General features: G+C 49.3%; 1 protein-coding gene across 11 annotated transcripts in view; it reads right to left on the minus strand.

The window, feature by feature from the left end:
- The window catches only part of CACNA1A (calcium voltage-gated channel subunit alpha1 A), a 286,598-nt gene extending 263,787 nt beyond the window's left edge, over positions 1-22,811 (minus strand). For 9 of the 11 annotated variants that reach the window (XM_045990607.1, XM_045990606.1, XM_045990604.1 and 6 more), the window contains exons 1-2: positions 22,622-22,811; positions 6,268-6,581 (exon numbers count right to left, since the gene is read on the minus strand). In XM_045990607.1, the coding sequence (XP_045846563.1) occupies positions 6,268-6,527 (260 nt within the window). In that variant the 5' untranslated portion in view covers positions 6,528-6,581; positions 22,622-22,811. The remainder of the gene's footprint in view (positions 1-6,267; positions 6,582-22,621) is intronic. The other 2 variants (XM_045990605.1, XM_045990610.1) reach the window with 1 other exon arrangement.
- Positions 22,812-25,811: the final 3,000 nt, after the last annotated feature.

Below are 25,811 nucleotides of genomic sequence, written 5' to 3' on the forward strand. Positions count from 1 at the left end.
AGCCCTCTGGGAACCCTTCAAACCCCAAGATCCCCTCCCCCCATTCATCTTTACCAGACCTTTCTGCATGAAAAAAGACACTGCCGTATATGTAATGATGGAGTGTCATATGATGAAAATTAGATTCACGCTTTGGGGCTGTCTTCCATTTCTTAGAACACTGAGAAGTGGGGCGCTTAGGTGGCTCAGTCGTTAAGTGTCCGCCTTCAGCTCAGGTCATGATCCCAGGATCCTGGGGTCAAGCCCTGCATCAGCCTTCTTCTCCCTCTCCCATCCCCCCTGCTTGTATTCCCTCTCTCTCTGTCAAATAAATAAATAAAGTCTTTAAAAAAAAAAAAAAAAAGAATACCGAGAAGGAAGATGAGCCCGGGAGGTGAGTACCTGGGACGGTGAGCGGACCGCCTCCCGCTCTGGGCTGCTCGCTTAAGCTCCGCTCGGGAGCCACAGCGCCACCTGGTGGCTAGTCGTGGCATCAGCAGGCGAGCGGGGTGACTGCCTGGGAGATAGCCAGGCCACCACCAAGGCCGACTGTTCCAGCCCAGGGGCCCACAGACTCCTGAAAAGGGCCCGTTTTCAGCTTTGCAGCCCAGAGTGTTACAGACTCGACTCCACCCCTGTGATGCAGAAGTAGCCTCAGGACGACAGGTGTGTAAATCAACCAAGGTGCGTTCCAAAAAAAACTTAATGCGTGTTGAATTTTGGATTTCATAGTTTCACATATCAAGAAATATTACTCTTCTTTTGATTTTTTTTTCAACCACTTAAACATATGAAAACCTTTCCTAGCCCTTGGGCCATACAATAGGTGTCTGGTCAGATTGGGCTCCCTCACTATGAGCTAGGGACCTGGCAAAGAACACACCAGGCAAAAATTCCTGCCCTCGGGGTACTAGTGGAGAAAATACAAATAATCAACAAGATAAAAAGCCAAAGGTGTAATAACTATGAGATGGTTATCAGCACTCGTCAGAAAAATAAAGTAAGTCAGAAGGAAGAGGTACCTATAGAGGCTGAATTTTAAACAGGGTGGTGAGGAAAAACTCACTGAGGAGGTGACCTTTAAGTAAAGGCTAGAAGGAGGTAAGGAAGGAGCCATATGGGTGTGAAGGGAAAAGCTATTCCAATCAGAGGGAACAGCCAGTGCCAAGGTCCTGAGACAGGCCTGCCCTGATGTGTTTGAGGAATAGTGAAGAGGTCCTGGTGGCTGGAGCAGGGTGAGTAAGGAGGAGAGTGGGAAGAGGTGAAAGCAGGGAAGTGACAGGCAGATCACACAGGACCATGATGGCCTTAGGGAGGACTTCGGTTTTGACCCAAGTGAGTTATGAGCCGCAGAAAACCCAGATCCATCTCAGCAACCCTTGAGGTCACATGTGGGTTAAACATGCCACCTTGGGGGGCGCCTGGGTGGCTCAGTGGATTAAGCCGCTGCCTTCGGCTCAGGTCATGATCTCAGGGTCCTGGGATCGAGCCCCGCATCAGGCTCTCTGCTCTGCAGGGAGCCTGCTTCCTCCTCTCTCTCTGCCTGCCTCTCTGCCTACTTGTGACCTCTCTCTCTGTCAAGTGAATAAATAAAATCTTTAAAAAAAACAAACAAACAAACAAAAAACATGCCACCTTGGGGTCCAGTGTCATTAGTCATTTTACCAACAGTCTCCTATAATCCTAAATAATCCTAATTTGTCCACCAAAAACCCTGGAACTAGTTTATTGTGCATTGAAGGTGAAAGAGATGGGGGGAAGGGTGGAGAATAAATGAGAAAATGGATTCACTAGAACAACTGGCGCTGGGGCACCTGGGTGGCTCAGTGGGTTAAAGCCTCTGCCTTCGGCTCAGGTCATGATCCCAGGGTCCTGGGATCGAGCCCTACATCGGGCTCTCTGCTCAGCAGGGAGCTTCTCCCCCCCACCCACCCACCTGCCTCTCTGCCTACTTGTGATCTCTGTCTGTCAAATAAATAAATAAAATCTTTTTAAAAAAAGAAGAAGAAGAACTGGTGTTGCCTTCTTCCTCACCTGGCATGTCCCCTCGTCTCAGCTCAGGCTCCGGGGACCAGGACAATGCAGGTTGCCCACCCCAGCCCCAGCAGGATGGCTGAGCCTGAGTCCCGACGTCCTAGAAACAGCCAGTTCTGGCCTAAGAGCCCAGATCCTGTCATCCTGTCCCGACAGGCCCCAGATGCCTCAGTAACCCTGGGGACCTGCTTGCTCATTTGCATAAGGAGCGGCCTAATGGCACAGTAATACCACCGCCAACTCACAGCTTCACGAGCTTGCTGTGTGCCCGGGATGAGTTGCGGAGCACAGAAACGCTGGAAAATCGTGCCATTCTGCACCATCTATTTAGAACAGTGGTGATGAGGATTAAATGAGTTAATGTATAGAAAGGGCTTGGGGCCATGCCCTGCAGATAGTAAGTGCTCCATAAATACTGGTCATGATCGCTATCCTCACAGCATGGTAAGTATCATTCACAGTTCTCACTGCGGTTTGTTGGGCTCTCCTCTCCTTGCCCTCCATTCTCCCGCCCAGGCCCTCTGTTCTTTGACAATGACCATGACAGTGGTGATGACTCAGAACCTAGCTATTGAGACCGTCCTCCTGCCTCACGTGGGAGCCTGTTAAAAAGAAATGGAGAGTCCCAGGGCCCCCCCTGCAGCCCTGCTGGATGGGAACCTGCATCTCAGGAGGCCCTGTAGGGGTTCACTGGCACAGGATGAGATCTAGCCTGAAAAATTCTCCCCAGGGAGGATTCGGCGCTCTTCTTGCTGGTCACCATTTGTTTCCTGTTGAGTTTTCCTGCAGGTGGACAGCATTATTATGGCGAGAGCAGACTGTTGACTGATGTGTCCCCAAGGCCCCCCATGGAGCTGAGCACAGAGAGGGTGTCCTAAATATTGGTAAAAGAAAGAAGTAGGGACACCTGCGTGGTTCAGTCCATTAAGTGTTTGCCTTTGGCTCATGATCTCAGGGTCCTAGGATTGAGCCTTGTAACAGGCTCCCTGCTCAGCAGGGAGTTTCCTTCTCCCTATGCCCCACCCTGTGCTCATGCTCTCTCTCTAATAAATAATACAAAATATTTTTAAAAGATATAATGACTGAATGCAACACACAGACCTTCCGATGCAAAGAAATTGGCTGTAAAAAGACAAGTGGAGATATTTAAATGAGGAGTGGAAATTAGGTGATATTTTTAAAAGTCACTGTTAATTCTGCCAATGGGATATGAGTATGAGAATGTCTGTGTGGTTTAGGGATGTCGTCGGAAGCTTGTGAAATCATACAAGGTCGGGGATTGGCTTTAAAATAGCTCAGAGAATAAGAAAGACAAAAATGGATTTATGATGTAAGTCTGGCAGAACTCTGATTCTTATTAAATTTGGGTGATGAGTACATGGGGTTCACTGTTCTATTTAGCGTGTTTGAACATTTTCAGAAGAAAGACCTCTGACAAACACAGTATCCAAAAAGTGAAAGTAAACTTCAAGAGCAGGGGAGCTTTTGTACAATTAAATTCCAAAAATTAAAACCTCTTAAAAAGGGGCGCCTGGGTGGCTCAGTGGGTTAAAGCCTCTGCCTTCGGCACAGGTCATGATCCCAGAGTCCTGGGATCAAGCCCTGCATCAAGTTCTCTGCTCAGCAGGGAGTCTGTGTTCCCGTCCCCCCCCCCCCCCGCCCCCTGACCCGGCTCTGCCTGCCTCTCTGCCTACTTGTGATCTCTGTCAAATAAATAAATAAAATCTTAAAAATAAATATGTAAATAAAATTACCAAAAAAACCCTCTTAAAAATAATGTCTCTCATTCGTGTGTCATCCTTTTGACATTTCTATTTTATGTATATTATTGTATAGGGCATATGATAAATACAGCAGGATACTTATATAACTGACAAATAAATGAAAACATATACTTTATGATGTGCTGAAAGCATGTTTGTTTTACTGGTGGCGTAGGAGTTCAGAAGTTTGGAGCTTGTGGCTATAAAGATTGTGAATCTTCATACGGTCCTAGAAAGCAACAGGAATGGGAAACTGAGGCATGAGTTGGCCATTCAAGGAGGTTGTGGTGGAAGTGACGCTGTAACCAATGTCTCCTGATCTGAAGACCCCTCCCTCCACTGCTTCTCTCTTTCTCCCCATACGACTGACTTTCTTTCTGAGTGATTTGAAAGTAAATCTCCACCACTTGCATTTCGGCCAGTAGGTAAGAGCTTGGGTTCTGGGGGCGTCTGGGGGACTCAGTTGGTTAAGCGTCTGCCTTCAGCTCAGATCATGGTCTCCGGGTAATGGGATCAAGCCCTGCATCTGGCTTCCTGTTCAGTGAGGAGTCTGCTTTCTCCTCTCCCTTTGCCCCTCCTCCCCCACTTGTGCTCTCTCTCCCTCTCTCCTCTCTCAAATAAATAAATAAAAGGTTAAAAAAAAAACTTGAATTTTAGAGGCCAACAACCCTAGGGTTCAAACCCCGGGTCTGTCACTTTCTAGATGGGAGGCCCCAGGCACATAACTTCACTTCTCCAAGCCTCTCGGTTCTCATCTGTGAATTAGGCAATCTACTACATGGCAGAACGGGAGGAGACAGCAGGTCATAAAATGTCTGTCAATCAGTAGGTGCCCAATAAACATTAGCTGCCGTTATTATTATAAATTATAATGATCATTTTCCTTGGCCAACCGGGACTTTTTTTTTTTTAACTTCTTTAATTCACTGACACTTTTCCTTTCTCTAAAAGTGTCTTTTCAGCAGCCTACAGAAAAAACTCACTTTAAACCCTTAAAGCAGCCTCCCTGATTCTGGGAGAATGAATCAAATTTCTTTTCAAAAGGAAGATTAAAGGAAATGGGAGAATGGAAATAAACAGAGACTCAGGAGGGAAGGGAGAGGGGAGAGGAGGCAAGTTCTGGAGAGGGAATGATAGAAGATGGGTGTTTGACATCGCAGCTGCAGACATTAAATGCACCCTAGTTATTTAGGGAAGGGTGGATGGACAGATAGCCAGATGGAAGGATGGATGGGTAGGTAGGTGGATGAATATAAATATGGACAGGTGACTGGATGGATGGATGGATGGACGGATGGATGGGTGGGTGGATGGAAGAGGAAGATGGATGGATGGTTGGATAGAGGGATAGGAGGGTGGGTGGGAGACTAGACAGGTGAATGGGGAGGAGAAAATCAGAAGGAACACACTGTGGGAAAATAAAGCTTTTTCACATGGCCTTTCTACATGATGCCCCAATATGCCACCAGATGTCAGCCTAACCTCAGGAAACTGCCTCAAAGGCCAAACTACACCCCCTTTCTATGAGTTTTCATCGCACTCTCTATTTACACATCCCTCATCAACACACCCCCAAACCCCACTGGCATTTATAACCCAGCTCTCCCACCCAGCAAACAAAAACTCCAGAGAAGGCTGGTGGAGAGCCCTGTGTGGTGCTGGAGACCGTGTTGCTAATTTCCCAGAGGTCAGACTGGAGCCCAGGGAGGATGGGAGGAGGGATTTCAGGGTCCCCAGGAGAGATCAGCATCCAGGCCAGCCTCAGTTCCAGTCGCCCTGAAATTGTATTCAGAATCCCACCTTCTTAAGGTCTGTCCAGGAATCCACCCCAGTTCTGAGCCTTTGCCAAAGAAGCTCTTGAGAAGAAGAAAAATGAAAAGAGCACCAGCTTTCCTTCTGTACCTGGGACTGAAAAGGTTCACACACACTGCTTCGATCCATCGTCTTCCTAGAAAGAGCGATTTCACGGTGAGGGTATGAACCCAGGGAGGCCACCTGCCCAAGATCACAGGAACAGAGCCGGCTCAAAACCCACCCTTCCTCCCTAAGGCGACACCTAGGAGAAGACCCGCTTTCGGGGTCCCTGGCAAAGAGGGAGAGGGTCCAGGACGGGAGTCCCCAGAGCCAGCACATTTCCCCAGCCCCCCTCTCTCCGCCAGTATAAACTTCATCTCCAGCCTCGGGTTTGGTCTCAGTGCTTGAGGTAGGAATGCGACTCCCGCTCCCGACCCCTCCCACCCCCTGAAAACAGCATTTCTCAGCCGGTTTCAGGAAAGCCTCCCATCGGAACTACTGGCCACCCCGTCCGAGTGGACCGCCGCAGACCCCGGCGCAGGGTCCTCTGCGGACGGCCTGGGACGCCTACCCCAACACCTTTGTTGCTGCGCGCTGGGCTGCGCAGGGGTTCGCGAGGGCTTGCGGCAGTCCCTGGGGTGTGCCACCCCCGCCCCCCGCTGCCCGGTGTCCCAGCTCATCTGCCCCGCGTACTCACTCCCATTCTTTCCTTCTGGCCTGGGGGGTGCTGTGGACTTTGTGCGCCTGGTGGGCCAAGATGACATCCCGGTGGTCTACGACGCCGCCCCGCCGCTTCAGAGGGGGTCCCTGGAAGCCGCCGCTCATCCGGGGGACCCGCGCGTCCTGTGCGGCTCTGGCCGTGCGGTCCACACCTGGCGGCCCCGAGCCGCCGTCGTGCAGGGCGTCATAACTGCGCGGGGAAAACATGGGGTCCGGGACCCGGGAGGCCTTCCACATCCATGGGCCTCGCTCAGAACTCGCAGGGTCTTCGGCCTCCAGCACAGCGCGCAGCTAGAGGAGAGAGCAGAGGGTGGGCGGAGGGTGAGCGCGGCGCGCAGCGCACGGGGACAGAAGGGAAGGGAGCCCGGGGATGGACACTCACGCTGCCCCCGGGCCGGCTGAGCGGGGTTTAGCATTTCCTTGGCAACTCGGGCCGGGAAGCCGGTTCTCGGGAGCTGCCGGGCAACCGCCGCACCCTGATGGAGGGACACACCACAGAGGGCGGGACGCTCGATGGCTCGGCCCCTCAGTGTTCCCCTCTGCAAAATGGGTCATCGGGAGCCTGTTCGTTCACGGCCCTCCGGTTCCCGGGCCTGTGAGCGTCACAGAGTGACTTAGAAAACTGAAAGTGCGAAGTCAAGGGTCGGCTTTAAAATCCACGTGGGACGTGGCCGTCTATCCGATGTGCCTACTCTTTGTCACCCAGCTGGGTTTTTGAAAAAACGAACAGGGTTCCCCAACACTCACAAATGTAGCGGGCGGTTGCTGAGCACCAGAGAGCACTCGGAGGAACTCAGAGTCCCGAGATCTTTGTCTTCATTTTTCACTCACTTACTCACTCAACAAACGCTAGGGGGGCAGGCGCTGTGGAAAAGCCCTTGCTGGGAGCTGGGGACATAGCCCAGAATGAGACAAACATCCTCCTGTCGTGGAACAGACGTTCTACTGGGGGGCAGATGTATGATGAATTTTAAAAAGTACATTATGTCGAGATTAGGGGCTCAAAGTGTGGCGGTAATTAATCAGGAAAGGTGTGTTTGTTTGCGGGAGATGCCATAATAGAATATCACAGAGTGGGTGGCTTAAGGAACAGAAATTTATTTCCCCACAATTCTGGAGCCTTGCAAGTCCAAGATCAAGGTGTTGGCAGCACTGATTTCTTTGGAGCCCTCTCTTTGGCTTGTAGGTGGCTGTCTTCTCCCTGCGCCTCCCCATGGCCTTTCTCCAGTGTATGTCTGTGTCTTAACCTCTTCTTACAAGGACACCAGTCACACTGGATTACAGCCCACCTATATGACCTCATTTTACTCTAATTACTTCTCTAAAGGTTCTATTTCCAAATACGGCCACATTCTGAGGTACTGGGGGGTTGGTGTTCCAATACAAGAATGGGGGACCCAACTGAGTCCATAATAAAGGCGATAGGAAGTATTGCGTGGGCTGGTTATTGTACTAAAGAGGTCAGAGATGGCCCACTGAGGGAATGACATGTGAGCAGAGGTCGTAAGAAAGTAATTCAGGAGTCACGTGGGTATCTGAGGGAAGAGTGTTCTAGGTAGAAAGCAGAGCAGGTGCAAAGGTCCTGACGCCAGACAACGTACGACTTTGCTCAAGGAGCAATGCAGAGGCCTAGCAGTTTTGAATGATTGAGGAGGGGGTAGAGGAGATGAGGGTGGGGAGACAATGGGGCAGAGCTTATGGGACCTTGGAGACAATGGGGATGACTCTACTTGCTTCCTCCTGGAGTGAGAGTCCATGGCTTTCAGAATGCCCACCTCACCCAGCGTCATATTTTCAATCTCAGACTTATTTGTCCCACCTGAAAAGTCCCCACCACTAGCCACTCTGCATCTGTCCAAGAAAAGCAAACCCACCGGAAGGCTAGCATGAATGAAATAGAGTTAGGAGGCTGACTCTCACAGGCAAATGTCGTATAAGTCACCTTAACACCCAGAGGTGTAAGGAGATGGGTTCAGGCCACCTCTGGATTTCCAAAAATAAACAGATAAATAAAATAGGTGTGGGAATGGAAGCTTATCTCCCCCAAATGCCAATTATCTCCTCTCATCTTGCTGGAAGCATCCAAAGTGCTCTCCTAGCCCCTCCTAAGCAGATCAGTTCATTATCAGTTTAATGACAAGAGTTACCCTCTGGTTTTTTCCAAATCTTCTAACTGACGGAGTTTAATAGATCTATCCTTCATGATGCCTTTATGCTCCAATTTACTCTCATGAAACCTTACTCTAAAACATCTGCAATCATGTATTTATAAAGTCTTCATGTTTTCCCGCATATATTTTCTTTGTGTGGAAAACAAATTCTGTTATTCCTTTTATAAGCACACACACAGAGAAGGCATTTTCCTTCCCATTTTACAGAAATAAAGCTGAGGAGAGAAGGTAGATTCAAGTGCCTTGCTATCAGGTTCCTTTTCTACCTGCAGGAGTCGACCCTCCCCCCCCCCCAAAATTATTACTGCATCAGTATTAAAAAAAAAAAAGAATCTAGCTGACAGTTTGGGTGTGTTGTGTATTACCTATCACTTTGCTAAAACCCCAGAGACCAGGCATAGTGGAAGCACCTTGATGGAGAAAGTCCCACACATCTACAGAAGGTGTATTTATACCCGGGAAGGTGGGAGGAGGAGCAGGAAAGGTGAGACCTAAGGCATACACCCCAGGTGACATATGAGATATCCACCTGCTTGTCCCACAGCCCCAAGCCAGGATGCTCCGTTCCCCACCCTGTCCTACAGCACACACTCCTGGGCTCCCCATTTCGATGTGGGTTTCCCGATTTACCCTGATGCCCAAACCACAAAATGAACAATCACTCCTGGCTCACTTGCCTCCACTCCCCGCGTCAGATGCATTGTGTCCCAACTACTCACCTCCAAAATATATCCTGAATCCGATCACTTCTGGCCACTGCATGCCCCCCCACCCCCACCACAACACTCACCTGGACTCAGGTAGCTGCCTCTCCCAGGTCAGTGGGCTTCTCTGTTCCCACTCCCACCTCCCACTCCGCATACTGCTGTGCGGCCAGTGGGTCTTTCTGAAAGTCCATGGTCAGCACTGCCCCTATTACAGGACTAAAAGCCACACCCTACAGGGCTGTCCCCTCTCCCTGAACTAATCCCTTTCTCTTCTCCCCTTTGCCCTCTTAGCTCCAGATTCATGGACCTCCTGACCATTCCTGGTCTCTGCCGAGTTCATTCCACTTCTGCCACTGCTGTTCCCTCTTCCTAGAATGCTGTTCCCCACATCTCCGGCAGGCCATCTCCCTTTCATCATTTGGGGCTCTGATCAAATGCAGGCACTCCCCATCACATCCTCCATCCAGTCTTCCTCATGGTGCTGGTCCCTCTCTGGGTGGGACTGGCACTTACGTTCAGGCTTGGATAACATCTGCCTTCCCCAAAGGAAGTCAGCACCGCCAGGGCAAGGATCTTGACCTGCATTGTTGCTGCTGGGTCGCTGGTGCCTTAAATATTTCTTGTCTGAATGAATGATCTCAGGAATGGGTTTACCCAGGAAAACATCCTGAACCACTTGCAACTGCCTGGGGTCCTGGACTTCTGAGTAGGGAAAGGATGAAGGATGGTGGGAAAGAAGATGCCAGGTCTGACCCCAGCACACAATCAACTAACTTGCCGTGTTGTCCCCAGCAAATTACTGAACCCTCCAAGTCTGTTCTCTCCTGCATAACACGGAGATGGTGAGAGGTACCAGAGAGAGCCATCATGAGGGGTCAGCGAGCCAACCTGTGGGAAGGCAACATCCTGAGCACTGCACTAACCCATGAAAAGCACGTGGTCCACACTGGCTTTGCTGTTGATTCTGTGGCAGGCAGAGCCTGGCTGCCGTGGGGATGGGGGACAGCTGCTCCAGCCACACCATCCGGCATGCTCCGCGGAGCGGTTCCAATGGAGCCCCAGCTGTCCCATGTGTACACATGAGAAATAAACACCTCCCCAGCCAGCGGGCACTTCCCAGCCGGGTGTCCGTCCCTGGCACCTGCTGGGCCCCATGGCCAGGTGTGCTGTTCCCTCTCTCTGTTTGCCCAACCACAGCGCAGAGGAAATGGCAAAGCATGTGGGGTTTGCTTCCCTCAGAAGCAGCCAGGTTCCACGAACAGACGGTGCAAAGAGAAGACAATGGGGAAAAGCAAATAGGAGAACATAAGCCATGTGAAGCCTGAGGCCACAGTGAGCTGTACTGTTAATGTTGTAAGAACAGAATTCTACAAAGCACCAGGTATCACTGTATCCACCACTTTCCGAATCCAAATTGAAGCCGCACCTGAGGTGGGGGACGGACCCCCACTGCCATGCCTGGACCAGCCTGAGTCTCCATGGCAACCAGATGGTGCCTGGAGATGCTGTGATTAGTATGGGCTGGTGCCGGAGCTCTGGGGAAGGAGTGGGGAGGGAGGCGACCGTAGGGAAGTCTGGAGGTCTGCTGTGATCCCCTGCACGTGGACAGGAACATTTACACAGCTGTGCTAGGGACTGGGAGTCACCACCCATGAGTGAAACAAGCACTAATTACTGGTAAAGCAGCTTTAGCTCCCTTGAAAATTAATGGAAGTACGGCAATGAAGCGAAAAAGCAAAGGAAAACCATTCTGTAAAACTTCTCAGGCTCGTCCTACACACTGGAAGGACGTAGGATTCCCCTGTGCCAGTGGATGTCTTTCCCCCCGTCTGGGAGGAAAACTGAACAACTTAAAACAGCCAGGTAGTTGCACTCCTGAATGCATAAAGCTGCCAAAAGTCATAATAATAAAGCTCTATTTATAGTAGCTCCACACGGGAAGCAACCCAAAGGTCCATCAACAGGAAAATGGGAAACAAACAATGACATAGCCATCTAAGAGAATACTATGCAGCAATGAAAAAGAATGTGCGGTGTGCCTGTGTGGCTCCGTTGGCTAAAGATCTTCCTTCAGCTCAGGTCATGATCTTAGGGTCCTGGGATCGAGCCCCACGTCGGGCTCTTCGCTCAGCATGGGGAGCCTGCTTCTCCCTCTCCCTTTGCCCTCCCCTCCCCCAGCTCATACTCTCTCTCAGTCTCTCTCTCAAATAAATAACAATCTTTTAAAAAAGAGAATGAGTTAAAGTCAATATGTGGAGGAAGCTCACAGACAGGCACAGAGCAGACCCCACTGCATCATTTCATTGTCATGAAGTTCAAAAACAGGTGGAACGAATCTACAGTGAAGAGAATCAGAAGAATACTTTTGACCTTGGGGATGGGGAGCTGTGGACTGGGATGGAACACAAGGGAGCCTGCTGGTAAGACTTCCAGATAAAATACAGAATGCCCAGTTGCATGGGATATACTTACACTAAAAAGCAATTCACTGCTTCTCTGAAATTTGATTTCAACCAGGTGTTCTAAAATTTTTTTATTTGCTTAACCTGGCAAGACACTGGGTGGGGGGCAGACAGAAGTTCCTTGACTCTTGACCTGACGGGGACCCAGTATATATGCATGTGTAAAAAAATCATTTGAACATTTTCCCGCATGTTACATCATAAAAATTTTTTAAAGTTGAAAGAAGCATAGGAAATTCGTTAAGAAGAATTAGACATGCCCCACCTCTTGATGGCTAAGTTTTGAGTTGGGCAGGAAAAGAGCCAGAGGTCAGGTCTCCCCTCCTAAACACAAGTCCCAGACGAGGTGGGAAATCTACTCCCTCGTGTAACAGGTAAGACTAAGCTTCAGTGAGGCGGTGAGGTACAGTGGCTCACCCAAGCTCCCAGAGCATGGAGCAGACAGGCCAGGGATATGGACCTGGGTTTATGGACCAGGGATATGGGACTCCCAAGATCTTTCTCTGAGGTCCAACCCAGAGTCCGGCACTGAGCAATTTTCTTGCAAGACCGACGTCTCCTGAAACATAAACAATCTATGGGAGTCAGGATTTTGCCCCCCCAATGATCTTGAGGCACGGTGCGGAGAAGGAGAACCATCTTCTGGTCATGAACACCTTCCCAGGGCTATCAGGTGCGTTAGAAACAAAATTTATGGTGCTTATTAACCTGCCGTCCCTTAGGGGTCTTTTTGTTACAGCAGCACGCTTGTCCAAGTCAGCTCGGGCTGCCAGACCAAGTCAGAGATTGAGCGGCTTAAGCATCAGAAATGTATTTCCTCATGCTTCTAGAAGCTGGAAGTCTGAGACCAGCACGGTCAGTTCCTGGGGAGAACACTTCCTTAGCTTGCAGTGGCCACCTTCTCGTTGTGTCGTCCTCACATGGAGGAGACAGGAAGAGCAAGCCTTCCAGGGTCTCCTCCGTAACGGCACTAATCCCATCAGGAGAGGCCCCACCCTGAGACCCCATCTAACTCCCAAAGGCCCCATCTCCAAGGCCATCACACGGGGGGTTAGGGCTTCTTCATATGAACCTGGGGGGAGGGCGGGTACACAACTCAGCCCACAACATTCGCTAACTGATGCACTACTTGAGAGAAGCAACACTGGCTCCATTCAGCGCATGTTTTCCTTGTGCTTTCAAAACTTTGCATTCAAGAGGAGCACATGCAAGTGTGGAGTCCTGTCTGGAACACCAAAGCGTTCGTTAAAAAGAGAGTCAGGGGGCACTTGGGTGGCTCAGTGGGTTAAGCTTCTGCCTTCAGCTCAGGTCATGATCTCAGGGTCCTGGGATCAAGCCCTGCATTGGGCTCTCTGCTCCACAGGGAGCCTGCTTCCTCCTCTCTCTCTGTCTACCTCTCTGCCTACCTGTGATCTCTCTCTCTGTGTGTGTCAAATAAATAAAAAAGAGAGAGAGAGAGCCAGGAGGGGCACCTGGGTGGCTCAGTCAGTTAAGTGTCTGACTTTTCATTTCTGCTCAGGTCATGATCGCAGAGTCCTGGGATTGAGCCCCCATGATCAGAGGGGAGTCTGCTTGAAATTCTCTCTCCCTCTTCCTCTGTTCTTCACCCTGGTCATTCTCTTTCCCTCCCTCTCTCTCTCTCTCTCTCTCAAATAAATAAGAAAATCTTTAAAGAGAAAGAAAGAAAGAGAAGAACACCTGGGTGGCTCAGTCTGTTAAGCATCTGCCTTTGGCTCAGATCACAATCCCAGGGTGCTGGGATCGAGCCCCAAGTAAGGCTGGGGAGCCTGCTTCTTCCTCTCCCTCTGCCCTTCACTCTGGAACGCTCTCTTTCTCTCTCTCAAATATAGAAATTTTTTTTTGAAAGAGGGAGATTGAGCTAAGAAATAACATCTCCACGTGAAATCACTCCCCCTGCCTCTTCTCTCTCGTTCTCTCTCGGCCTTTCCTCTTTTTCTTCCACTTGTTTGAGGCTCTCTCGGGCAGTTTCACTCCTTCCTGTCTCGTCTGTGTGCTTAAACCTCAGTCAATAAAGCATCTTAATCTCACCCTGCACAAAGAAAGGTTGCTAAGTCCCATGGAAATCATATCCCCTCCAGAGGTCCAGGCTGACGAGTGTGAAATTCAGCGGACCGTGGATTCGAACAGCCAGGAGGATGATAATCCAAATGTCATTTTTAACCGACCTTCAACCGCATTTGTCACCTCCCGGATGATGTTTTATTTGGCTGAGAGTAAAAGTAATTTCCGGGCCTTGAACAAACAGTCTACAGAGCAGGTAGCCAGGTTTGGGGCAAGTGTCAAAGATCTGCCTAGAAGTAAAAACTTAAACAGGGAGGAACAAAAGCGAAAATCAATACACGGGACTACATCAAACTGAAAATCTTCTGTTCAGCAAAGGAAGCCGTCAGAGAAATGAAAAAGCAACTTACTGAATGGAAGAAAATGCCTACAAATCGTAGATCTGATAAGGAGTCGGCATGCCAAATCTACAAAGAACTCAAACAACTCAGTATAAAAAAAAAATTCAGGGCGCCTGGGTGGCTCAGTGGGTTAAAGCCTCTGTCTTCAGCTTGGGTCATGGTCCCAGGGTCCTGAGATTGAGCCCTGCGTCGGGCTCTCTGCTCAGTGGGGAGCCTGCTTCCTCCTCTCTCTCTGCCTGCCTCTCTGCCTACTTGTGATCTCTGTCTGTTAAATAAATAAATAAATAAAAATCTTACCAAAAAAAAAATTTCATGGGCAGAGGAACTAAATAGACATTTTCCAAAGAGACATCCAAACAGCTACCAAGAGCGTAAAAAGGTGCCAGGTGTCACAAATCATCAGGGAAATGCAAATCCAAACCACACGGAGATATTCACACCATTAGGATGGTTATTATCGAAAGGTCAAGAGATGACATGTGTTGGCAAGGGGGAATGGAAGAGGCAAGCCTGTGCACCGTTGGTGGGAGCGAAAACCAGTAACAAGCAAACAACCCAGATGTCTACCCACAGATAAATGGATAAACCAAATGTGGTACATAGGACAGTGGAATATTATTCAACCCTTAAAAAGGAAGGAAAGTGTTTTTTTTTAAGGATTTTATTTTTAAGTAATCTCTATACCCAAAGTGGGGCTCGAACCCACAACTCTGAGATCAAGAGTCCTACGCTCCACCGACCGAGGCAGCCAGTGGCCCCCCAAAAAGGAAGGAGATTCTAATACCTACCGCAACACGTGTGAACCTTGAGGACATGGCGCTCAGCGAAATAAGCCACAAAAGGACAAATCCTGTCTGATTCCAATTTCATGAGATCCCCAGAAGAGTCAAATGCAAAGAGACAGACAGTCTCTGTCCCCAGACAGAGCGGGGGAGGGAGGAGGGGATGGCGAATCCATGTTTCATGGGGACAGAGTTTCAGTTTGAGAAGATGGAAAGGTTCTGGAGACGGGTGGCAAGAATGGTTGCACAACAACACGAGTGTCCTTAATGCCACTGAACGGTATGCTTGAAAACTGGCTAAAATGGTAAATTTTTATGTTATGTGTATTTTGTTAAATTTTTCTATGTGTGTAAAAAGAAAATCATAAGAGGTGTTCTAAAAACACCCACACATCTTTTTTTTTAAGATGTTATTTGTTTATTTGAGAGAGAGAGACAATGAGAGAGAGCATGAGAGGCGAGAAGGTCAGAGGGAGAAGCAGACTCCCCATGGAGCTGGGAGCCTGATGCGGGACTTGATCCCTGGATTCCGGGATGGTGACCTGAGCTGAAGGCAGTTGCTTAACCAACTGAGCCACTCAGGTGCCTACCCACGTATCTTTATAAAGGTACTTACATATTCCCAGTGGCCCAGTGTATCAACCTTCTTGCCTCTGGTCCTGACACCCACTCACCAAGGGCACAATAAGCAGAGACAGACATCTACAAAGGCTCCCCGATTCGGGGAGTGTGGACTCACCCCACACCCCACCTTCGCACAGAGATGCAAAGAGCAAGGTGACATGAAAAATAAAGCCAGGGCCAGCAAGAACTCTCATTGCTTGGAGCAAAACTCCAGAACTGTCCCAAATACATGAGAACAGAGCTGAATAAAATGCCAGGCCAGATGGCAGAGGCTGAAGGCTGAGCTGAGACCAGACCGCCAACGCGACTCTGAGCTCGGCTGCAAAGGTCCGTCTCCTGGTGAGAAGCCACAACACAGTAACTGTCTGTTTTCACCTGCTTTCTCCCTTGCTGGCGGATCACAGCACAACCAGGACATGCGTACTCCCTCCCACTGGCATGGACAGATCATCTGGGGATGGCTGGATTTCATGGGCGGCCCCAGGACATTGGCTAGGACTGAGGAAGGAGAGAATCTGAATCTCAGATTCTGCCACTGAATCTCAGGCTGAATTCTTTCTCCCAGTTTCATTCAGGTCATGCCTTTGTTATGTTCCCATCGCTTGCTCGTTCACCCACATATTTATTCACTAACCCAGCAGTATTTATTGGGCTCCTACTGTGTGCCAGGCCCTGTTCTAGACACTGGGAACCCAGTAGTGAACAAAAGGGACCCAATCCCTGCTCTCGTGGAGCTGATATTCCAGTGGGGGAGACAGACAAGAAACAAGATAAACAAGTAAAATATGCAGAATGTCAGATAGAGAAAAGAAGCCAGGCAAGGAGGCGGGGTGCCTGGGTGGCTCAGTGGGTTAAGCCTCTGCCTTCAGCTCAGGTCATGATCTCAGGGTCCTGGGATCGAGCCCCACATCGGGCTTTCTGCTCAGCAGGGAGCCTGCTTCCCCTCTCTCTCTCTCTCTGCCTGCCTTTCTGCCTGCTTGTGATCTCTGTCTGTCAAATAAATAAAATCTTAAAAAAGAAAGAAAGAAAGAAAGAAAGAAAGAAAGAAAGAAAGAAAGAAAGAAAGAAAGAAACCGGGCGAGGAGAAAGGAAGGGGAAGTGGCATGTCATGTAGAGAAGATGGCCAGAAGAGGCCCCATTGAGGAAGAAACCTTGGAGTAAAGACCTGAAACAGGTGTAGGGGGAGCCATGAGGGTGTCTGAGTGGAGAAAAGCATTCCAGGTAGAGGGAAGAGCCAGTGCAAAGGGCCTGTGGCTGCAGCATGCCTAGTGTCCTCAAGGAGCTGCAAGGAGGCCTGTGTGGCTGGAGTGGTGGAGCGAGTGAGGACAAATGGAAGGAGGTGAGGACAGGGAGGTGACAGGGACAGAGGGTGCAGGGCTTTGTGGGTTTTTGCTGAGTGAGGTGGGAGCCATGCAGGATTCTAAGCAGAGAAGGGAGATGCCCAGACTCAGATGTTCACAAGGGCCCTTTGGTCGTCAAATTTGCAAGAAATTTCAAATGCAATGGAATTCATCCTCCCAACCACTGTGGGGCCCCCTCTCCCCTTCCTTCACTCCATATTTTATTCATCATCAGGGCTGATGACTCCACCTAGTACTTCCTCTCCCACTGGCCATGGTTTGGGCCCTCATTTGCCCATTCAGATGAACCGTAATGCCTTCCTCCATACTCATATCTCCCTGAGTATCTCCTCCCCCTAATTCATCATAGACTAACAGGTCACCCATTGGATATTTCCAAAAGGACTCCCCCTGTGCCAATCCTGAGAGCACCCCGGACTTCCACACCTCTCTGTCTCCATCCTGAATGCCCTTCCCTCTCCCCATCCCAACTCCAGTTCAAAAGATGCTTCTTCTAGGAAGCCTCCAAGGGAATTCAGTTAGCTAGTGCCCACACTCCACATCTGTCCACACATGACCATGGTTACCTACCTCCATCACCTGTCACTCCCTGCCTGGGGCTCATCCCGGCTACAGAATGGAGGAATGGGCCAGGGGCCCTGGGGAGTCAAAACACTTGGATAGCCCTCAACCAATGATTGATGGGAGTTGGTGGAGAAATGCCCTCATCTTTGCAGCTGGCCAGCCTGATATTGGATCTTGGATCTGCCACTTCCTGCTGTGTGACCTTGGACAAGCCAGTTCACCTCTCTGGGCAGAGTTGAAATGATGAAATAATTTCTTTCTATGTAATATGCTTAGAACAGTGTCCTGCTCATGGTAAGCCCTAGATACACTGTCATTTTTACACCTGTGGCTACCAGTGCAATTCCCTTCTCTGCTGAATCCTCCAAGTCTACTTCAGTGCCTGGCCTGCGGGAAAGACACAGCAAGTACTTGTCGAAAGGTAGATCAGTGATCACTCTTGTCCGGGCTGGGGAATAGGGCAGCCAGACCAACATTCCAGATGCTGTCATTTATCATTCTCTCTTTCTCTCTCTCTCTCTCTCACTCTCACTCTCACTCTTAAACTTGCTTGACTCTATCTGTGCTGGATGTTTTATTTTTTTAAAATATTTTATTTACTTGACAGACAGAGATCACAACTAGGCAGAGAGGCAGGCAGAGAGAGAGAGGAGGAAGCAAGCTCCCTGCGGATCAGAGAGCCTGATGCGGGGCTCGATCCCTGAACTCCAGGATCATGACCCAAGCCGAAGGCAGAGGCTTTAACCCACTGAGCCACCCAGGCGCCCCTGTGCTGGATGTTTTAAAAGTAAAAAGGTCAAGGGCACCTGGGCGTCTCAGTCAGTTAGGCATCTACTTTCAGATCGGGTCATGATCCTGGGGTCCTGGGATCAAACCCATCTCAGGCTCCCTGCTCTGCGGGGGAGTCTGTTTCTCCCTCTCCTTCTGCCCTTGCTCATGTGTGCTCTCTCGTGCTCTCTCTCTCAAACAATCTTTTTTTAAATTATTTTTTTAAAGATTTTTATTTGCTTATTTATTTATTTGACAGACAAGAGATCACAAGTAGGCATAGAGGCAGGCAGAGAGAGAGGGGGGAAGCAGGTTCCCCACTGACCAGAGAACCCGATGTGGGGCTCAATCCCAGGACCCTGGGATCATGACCTGAGCCAAAGGCAGAGGCTTAACCCACTGAGCCACCCAGGCACCCCTAGACAATTTTTTTCTTAAAAATAAAAGTAAGGGGCACCTGGGTGGCTCAGTGGGTTAAAGTCTCTGCCTTCGGCTCAGGTCATGATCTCGGGGTCCTGGGATCAAGGCCCGCATTGGGCTCTCTGCTCGGCAGGGAGCCTGCTTCCCTCTTTCTCTGCCTGCCTCTCTGCCTACTTGTGATCTCTCTCTCTCTGTCAAATAAATAAATAAAATATTTAAAAATAAATAAATAAAAGTAAAAAGGACAGACTGCCGGGAGGGGGTGGGAATTTCTCCCAGGGACGAGTGTTCCTCCAAATGTTGTTTCTTAAACTAAACCAACCTACATCTGTTCTCTCTAATGTCTTCAGCAGGAGTAGGGGGGTAGTTTGGCCCACACTCTGCATCTTTGGGTTTTTTTTTCCCCTGTTCAATACTTGTTTCTGACCTTGGGTGAGGGTTTCACTGTCCCCCTAGCTCATTCTGCCCCTTCGGCCAGTCATTGGCTGTGTGTGGTATGAGCGTGTTAATATGTTATGACATTAACTCATTATGATGGCAATTATTTGTGCGGATGGGCTTTTTTCTCTCAACAAATATTTACTGAATGTTCACTGGGCGCCACCATGATTCAGCTAACATGTGCCCTGGCATCTTAAAACTCTCAGAATCATCTAGAAACTATCTCCCTTTGAGGCTGAAAGAAATTTCAGTGATGATATTTGCAGGAGAGACAGAACTGGATACAAAAGTTGGAGCCACTTTAGAAAAAGATGGTTAGCCCTCACACCCAGTCTTAAAAAATGTTTGAAGCCTGAGCCCCCCTCCATTTTGTTCATAGTAACTGATGAACATGCGATTAGTAGGTCCAGCGATGCGGTTCTGTAACTCCTATCGGACCTGTATGATTCAGGGCAGGGGTAGGTGGATCGCGTGAAAGGCAGGAAGAGGGAAATGTGAGCTACAAAAAAAGAAATTAGAAGTGAAAGAAAGTCACAAAGGTGACCCATTGTATAATGCCATTTACTATTTTTTAAGATCTTATTTTTAAGTAATCGCTACACCCGATATGGGGCTCAAACTCACAACGCCAAGATGCAAAGTCGTGCACTCCAATGACTGTGCACCCCTGTATGATTCCATTTATATGAAATATGGAGAGTAGGGACAGAACACAGATTGGCAGTTGCCAGGGAGGGGGAAGGCAGAGCGCCTGCTTCATCAATAGGAAACTTCCCTTCGGGGTGACGGAACTATTCTGGATCAAGAAAGAGGTATGGTTGGTTGCACAATATTGTGAATGTACTAAATCCCTTTAAAGTATACACCTTAAGGGGCGCCTGGCTGGCTCAGCGGGAGCATGCAACTCTTGATCCTGGGGTTGTGAGTTCGAGACCCACGTCGGATGTAGAGATTACTTTAAAAAATAAATCTTCTCCCAAAATTATGCACTTTAAAATGGTAAATTGTGCATTATGTGTATTTTATAATTTAAAAAGAAAAGAAGAAATTGGACATACGCCCTCGCTCTGGAGAGTACTTTAAAAGTAGCCAATTTATCAAAAGCCTAATGTCCTTGGCCTTTCTTTTAAAACTCACCGTAACTACATCCAGTGACAAGTCCTCTTTCTAAAATAATGTAACTTTTTTTTTCATTTTGAAAAAAAGAAACAGGGGCACCTGGGTGGCTCTGTCAGTTAAGGGGCTGCCTTTGGCTCAAGTCATGATCCCAGGATCCTGGGATCGAGGCCCGCCATCAAGGTCCCTCTCCCTCTGCCTGCCCCTCCCCCTGCCTGTGTCCTCTGTCAAGTGAATAAAATCTTTTTTTTTAAATAAATAAATAAAAATATTTTTTTAAAAAAAGAAACAAATTTTAAAAGTGAATTTAAAAAGAAAAAACTGCTTGTTAAAAAAGTAGCCAAGATTTCATGAGCAACTCCTGTCTACCCAGGACTGTGCGTCACCCAGCCAGGCCTTCCAGGAACTCTAGGAAGGGGGCACCAGGGTTCACCTGGTGGTCAGCCAAGAATAGTGACGCACTGAGGGTCCTGCGATGCTCCCACCAGTTCTGGGATGGGCAGGGCTGGGCGGGACCTAAGACTCTGCATTCCTCCAGGGTGCTGCTGGCTCTTTCAGAGGGAAGGTCTGGGGATTCTGATGAGCAGCGAAGTCAGTCAGCCTCTTCCTTCAGACAGGCTTAGCCTTGCCAGAGGGGGTAGAACAACCCAAGAGTCCTTGCCTGTCACAGTGAAGACACTAGAGCAGAATCTCCCATCACTTGCCCCAGGTCATTAGGGCCCTCTGGTCCTGTAAGCTAACATTTCAAAAAGAATCATAAAATAAATAAGTAAAACCCTCCACCAGAGTTTCTGATGTCCCAGAGCTGCCCTGGGCATGACTTTGTGGGTCATTTGCCCAGTACTTTGTTCAATGTCAAATCTATTCTTTGTCTCTGGAATCTTGGTCCTGATCTTTCTGTTTATTGGGGTGTGGGGAGGGGAGAGCGGTGGCACACAGCAGAACAGAGTTAAATCCCACTTATTAAACCCTCCAAGAGGAAGATGGCATTTAGCCCTAAGGGACATCTGTAGGCTCTCTGCAAATCTCTGGAGGAAAAACATATCAACAGGGATAATCTCAGCTACTCAAGACATTTGGAGTTTCGGGGGCTTCCTGAAGCCTAGGTTTGGGGTGTCCTAGGGCCTAGAGACCAAGTGGGACGGGAGGGACCAGCACCAAATACAGACCCCCGGGCTCCCTCCATTCCCCACCCTACCACCCTCCCCCACTCCCCCACCCCCACGCCCCTGCAAGGGACCCAAGACTGTCCCTGGAAGAGTCTGCGTGGGAAATGGCAAGGATGGTCTGAAGTCCTGAACTCTGAACGGGAAAAGCGACACGTGGAGACCCATCCCCAGGACCCTGGCTCAGAGCTAAGGAGTGAGGGGGCGCCAGTGTGGGCTCCCCCTCCTGTTTGTTCAGCCCCAGTGAGGCTGCCGCCTCCGGAAAGGTGCTCAGTCCTCCTGTTTACAATCTATTCAGGTTCCTTCTCGGGGCTCAGTCTCCCAGGCCCCCCAAGCAGGAGCCCCGGAGAACACAGGAGGAACCCAGCCGCCAGCCTCCCCCTCCGGCCCCCTGCGGTCTCCGCCGGGGCACGTGTCCTGCAAGGCTGTCGCTGTCCGGCAACTAGAGCAAGAGGGACGGGAGAAGGATCCCGCTGCCAGTCTCTCTCACTCCTTGAGGAACAAAAGCCACCCCGAGAGTCAAGTGTGTCCAAAATAAAAGGGAGAGATTGGCCTAGAGGGGTGACAAGCGCTGTCGCTGCTTGTCATTTGGCTCAAGGGAGGGGAGGATATTAAATATTAAACGGAGCAAGCGGTTTCCTAAGACGATGTAATTATTCTCAACAGCCTAAACTCCATCTGCCATCTCCCGTTTTCCAACGCATTCACGCAACCTTGAGCACAGAAAACAAGGCCGGGACACACCGGGCGGAGGCAACTTTTGCTTGGGGGACCCCCCCCCCAAAGGCAGAAGCGATGGGGGAGGGGAGGCGCTCATGATCCCGAGCCCGGTCCCCTGTAGAGCCTGCCTGGGTCTCAAAGCAGAGAGCCGCTCATGTAGACTTGAGTGAAGGCGGGATGGGAGCGGAGGACACAAAAAAGTACAGTTTGGCTTAGATCAGAAACTAATCACTGGGGAAACAGCACAAGCCCAGGGCAAGTGGCAAAGACAGAGGCGCTGCAAAGTGGCTAAAAGCGGTTCAAAGAGACTGGATTTTCAAGAAACCAGTATGCATTGCAAACGAGGGTTCTGCCCCCTACCTCCTGCGCAGAGAAACTATTCAGAAAGGGGAAGCGGTTTTTGAGACAGAAACAAGTAAAATCTGGAAATAAACCGTCTCTCCCCACCCCCCACCCCCAAATACTATTCTTAGGAAGGGGATGAGGGAGGTCATCGCGCTTCCACCTTTGCAGATGGAGGTAATGTTGCAGCAAGGAAGTAAGAACTGGGTTCTCCCGAAGGACCGAGCCCCGGCGTCCCCAGCCCTGGAAGCCCCACTCACTCACCTGTATCTCATGAGCTCCGGGGCTCCTCCCGCGGCAAGGCTAGTGGACAGCGCAGCGGGTCCTCCAGCTGTCCTGAGGGTCCCACCTTGCCAGCGCCTGGGGAGCCGAGCCGGCCGAAGCCCACGCACCCATTGCCCATCCAATGGAAAGGAGAAGAAGAGAAAGAAGGGGGGACGCCAGGAGCAGCCGTGTTCTGAGCGGAGGGCTCCCCACAAAGGCAAGCGCCAAGTGGGGCTGCTGTGCCAGCTGCCAGGGGGGAAAAGAGAAGGAGGAGGAGGTTTCCCTGGTTCTGGGAGGAGGGAGGGGAGGATCGACAGCTCATCAGCAACTGATCATTTCCAGCAAAGTGCTCCACCGGGACCCAGCTCGGGGCGGTGGATCCAACCAAGGACGTGTCCCCCCATTGCTCCTCAGGGGAAAATTAATTTTTTGCTGTCTTCTCCTAGCCCCTGAGCACCACACCAGCGACCTCCCAGCAAGCACGGGGCAGGACCCTAGTTTCTAGAAGGATGCTGTTTATTCTCCAGCCCACCTCCCTTCGGACGGGCTTCTCTTAAGAAGCAGAGGAAAGATGGTAACATGAGGGCTCTCCCTCTTCCACTTGGGGGGTCTGTAGAGGGGGCGTGTAGAACACGCGTGAGCAGCAGACTGTGGAATCACGCTTAGAATTTAACCGTCTCCCCTCCGCCAATCGCAACCTAAATTATTGATGCTCTTACAAAAAAAAACAATCATTAGCAGACAGCTGCTAACCCCCTCCCTGAGTCCTTTCTGTTCATTCTCCAAACAGCTTTCCCTTACCCACCCCCCACCTCTCCTTAGCCCGAGGGGCTGTATAATTTGAACAGAAAAGCAGAAAAAAGGAAAACAGCCCTTCCAAGCAAAAAAAAAAAAAAAAAAAAAAAGGCAATTGATTGCAAGTTCCAGGGTTTCCTGCCATAGGCAAGGACTTAAAACTGAGCGACCCTCCTGTGATTCTGTTTAAAGGGGCCCTCCTAGAGAGGGTAATGTTTTTCCTCTAAGAGGCTTCTGGGGGCACAGAAAGACCCCATATTTTTCGGAAGGTGGAGTCAAAGTAGGGATATCTATCTTACTGGGGAAAGCACTGTTGTTGCTTTTTTTTTTAAATTGAGGTCTAATTGACACAGAACATTTTATCAGTTCCAGGTGGGCAACCTAACGATTCCACATTTGTACACACCCTGAAATGATCACCATCTATATCTAAGAAAGTGGCGTGGTTTAGACGGAAAATGGAACTCAGGCTGGGTGTTATGGAATCCTAAGGAAATAGTGTTCATTTTTTAAAAGTATGTTGATGGTATTTTCATCGTATTGTTGTTGTTGTTGTTGTTTTTAGGGCCTTATTGGTTAGAGATTCATATTGAAGTATTTATGGGTGAGATGAGAAGATGTTTCCAGGAAACCACCAGAACATCCATCAAGGGACAAATGGATAAAGACAACGTGGTCTATCCATGCAAACGGAATATTATTCAGCTGTAAAGAAAGATCGAAGGGCTGACTTGCGGGAGAACACAGATGAACCTTGAAAACAGGATGCTCAGTGAGAGAAGCCAGACACCAAAAGGTCACCTGGTATATGATCCCATTTATATGAAACATCCAGAACAGGCAAATCCATGGAGGGGGTAAGTAAATTTCTGGTTGGGGGAGGGGGGAATGAGGACTGTCATGGACACAAGATCTCTTTTGCTCTGAAACGAGACAGGGGCAGTGGTGGCATGGCTATCAATGTCCTAATCTCTGCAGGCTTGTTCACTTTAAAATGGTTAATTTGCTGTGATAGGAATTTAAAAAAAAAAAAAAAAAACTCCACCAAAAAAGGGAGGGAAAGAGAAACACAAAAAGCAGAATGATGCTGAGGAAGATGCTGACGGGGACAGGAAGCCCATTGTATTTTTCATTGTCTTCTCCCTGCCTTGTGTATGCCTGATATTTTCACTTTTAAAGAGATGGGGGTGGGGTGGAATAGGGAGAAAGCAGCACTTGGTGGTGGTGGGGACCAACTAAAGGAGGTGGGGGGCTCCCCTGCAAGTGAGTGCGGCCCCCAATTCAGGTGAGCCCCTGGCCTGCAAAGGGAAATCACAGGCCCTGGGGTCCTGTGGTCTGGGGCAGCAAATGGCCCCCACGCCACCTTGCCAGCCCGCCACCTCAGACAGGCCTCTGTCTCCTCGTCAGTAAAATGGGGCTAATCCGTCTCAACTTCTGGGGATTTTGTGAGAATTACGTGAAATCCTGTTGAAAAGTGGGAAGAATTTTGGCTTCTAAATCCATCTCTGGAAAGAAACATGAGGACTAATCACAGGGGCTCTCATGGGGGTGGGGACCCTGCCTGAGAGGACAGGGATGGAGGTGACTTTCTCTGCTTTCGTTTTTATATTTAGGGGATTTTGCAACATGTGAGTATAGTACAGATTAAAACATTAAGTTAAGAAGTGAGATCGTAGGGGCGCCTGGGTGGCTCAACGGGTTAAAGCCTCTGCCTTCGACTCAGGTCATGATCCCAGAGTTCTGGGATCAAGCCCCGCATCAGGCTCTCTGCTCAGCGGGGAGCCTGCTTCCCCCTCTCTTTCTGCCTGCCTCTCTGCCTACTTGTTCTCTCTCTCTGTCAAATAAATAAATAAATAAATACCTTTAAAAAAAAGTGAGATTGTATATGTCAAGAGATGGCACACTTTCTCTATAAAGGGCGAGATAAACACGTTAGGTTTTGTCAGTCCTTTGATCCCTGTGACATACACTCGATTCGGCCTATAGAAGTACCACAACGTGTAAATAAATGGGCAAGACTGTGTACAAATAAAACTTTATTTATAAAGACTGGTTACAGACTGAATTTGACCCCTGGGCTGCAGTTTGCTGACCTCGGATATGGAAATTCCTTAGCTTCTGTCACGTATGGGTTGCTTTCCTCAATTCCAGGCTCTGCCACTGGTAAGCTGTGTGGCCTTGGGCAAGTCACGGAAGATTCCACTGCCTTCTGTTCAAAACTAGGATAATAATCCTTGAGGGGGTTGTTTTGAGTGTATACTGAGACATCCAATATTTAAGTGCATTATGTACTCTAAAATGCTGTGCAATGTAAGATATTATTATTGTTATGCCGGAAGCCATAAGTCTGTGTAATTAGCATTGAATTTTCCTATTTTTAAAATCACACAACTTG

Source organism: Meles meles, chromosome 20 (assembly GCF_922984935.1).
Source record: "Meles meles chromosome 20, mMelMel3.1 paternal haplotype, whole genome shotgun sequence".
In the NCBI taxonomy this organism is placed as follows: domain Eukaryota; kingdom Metazoa; phylum Chordata; class Mammalia; order Carnivora; family Mustelidae; genus Meles; species Meles meles.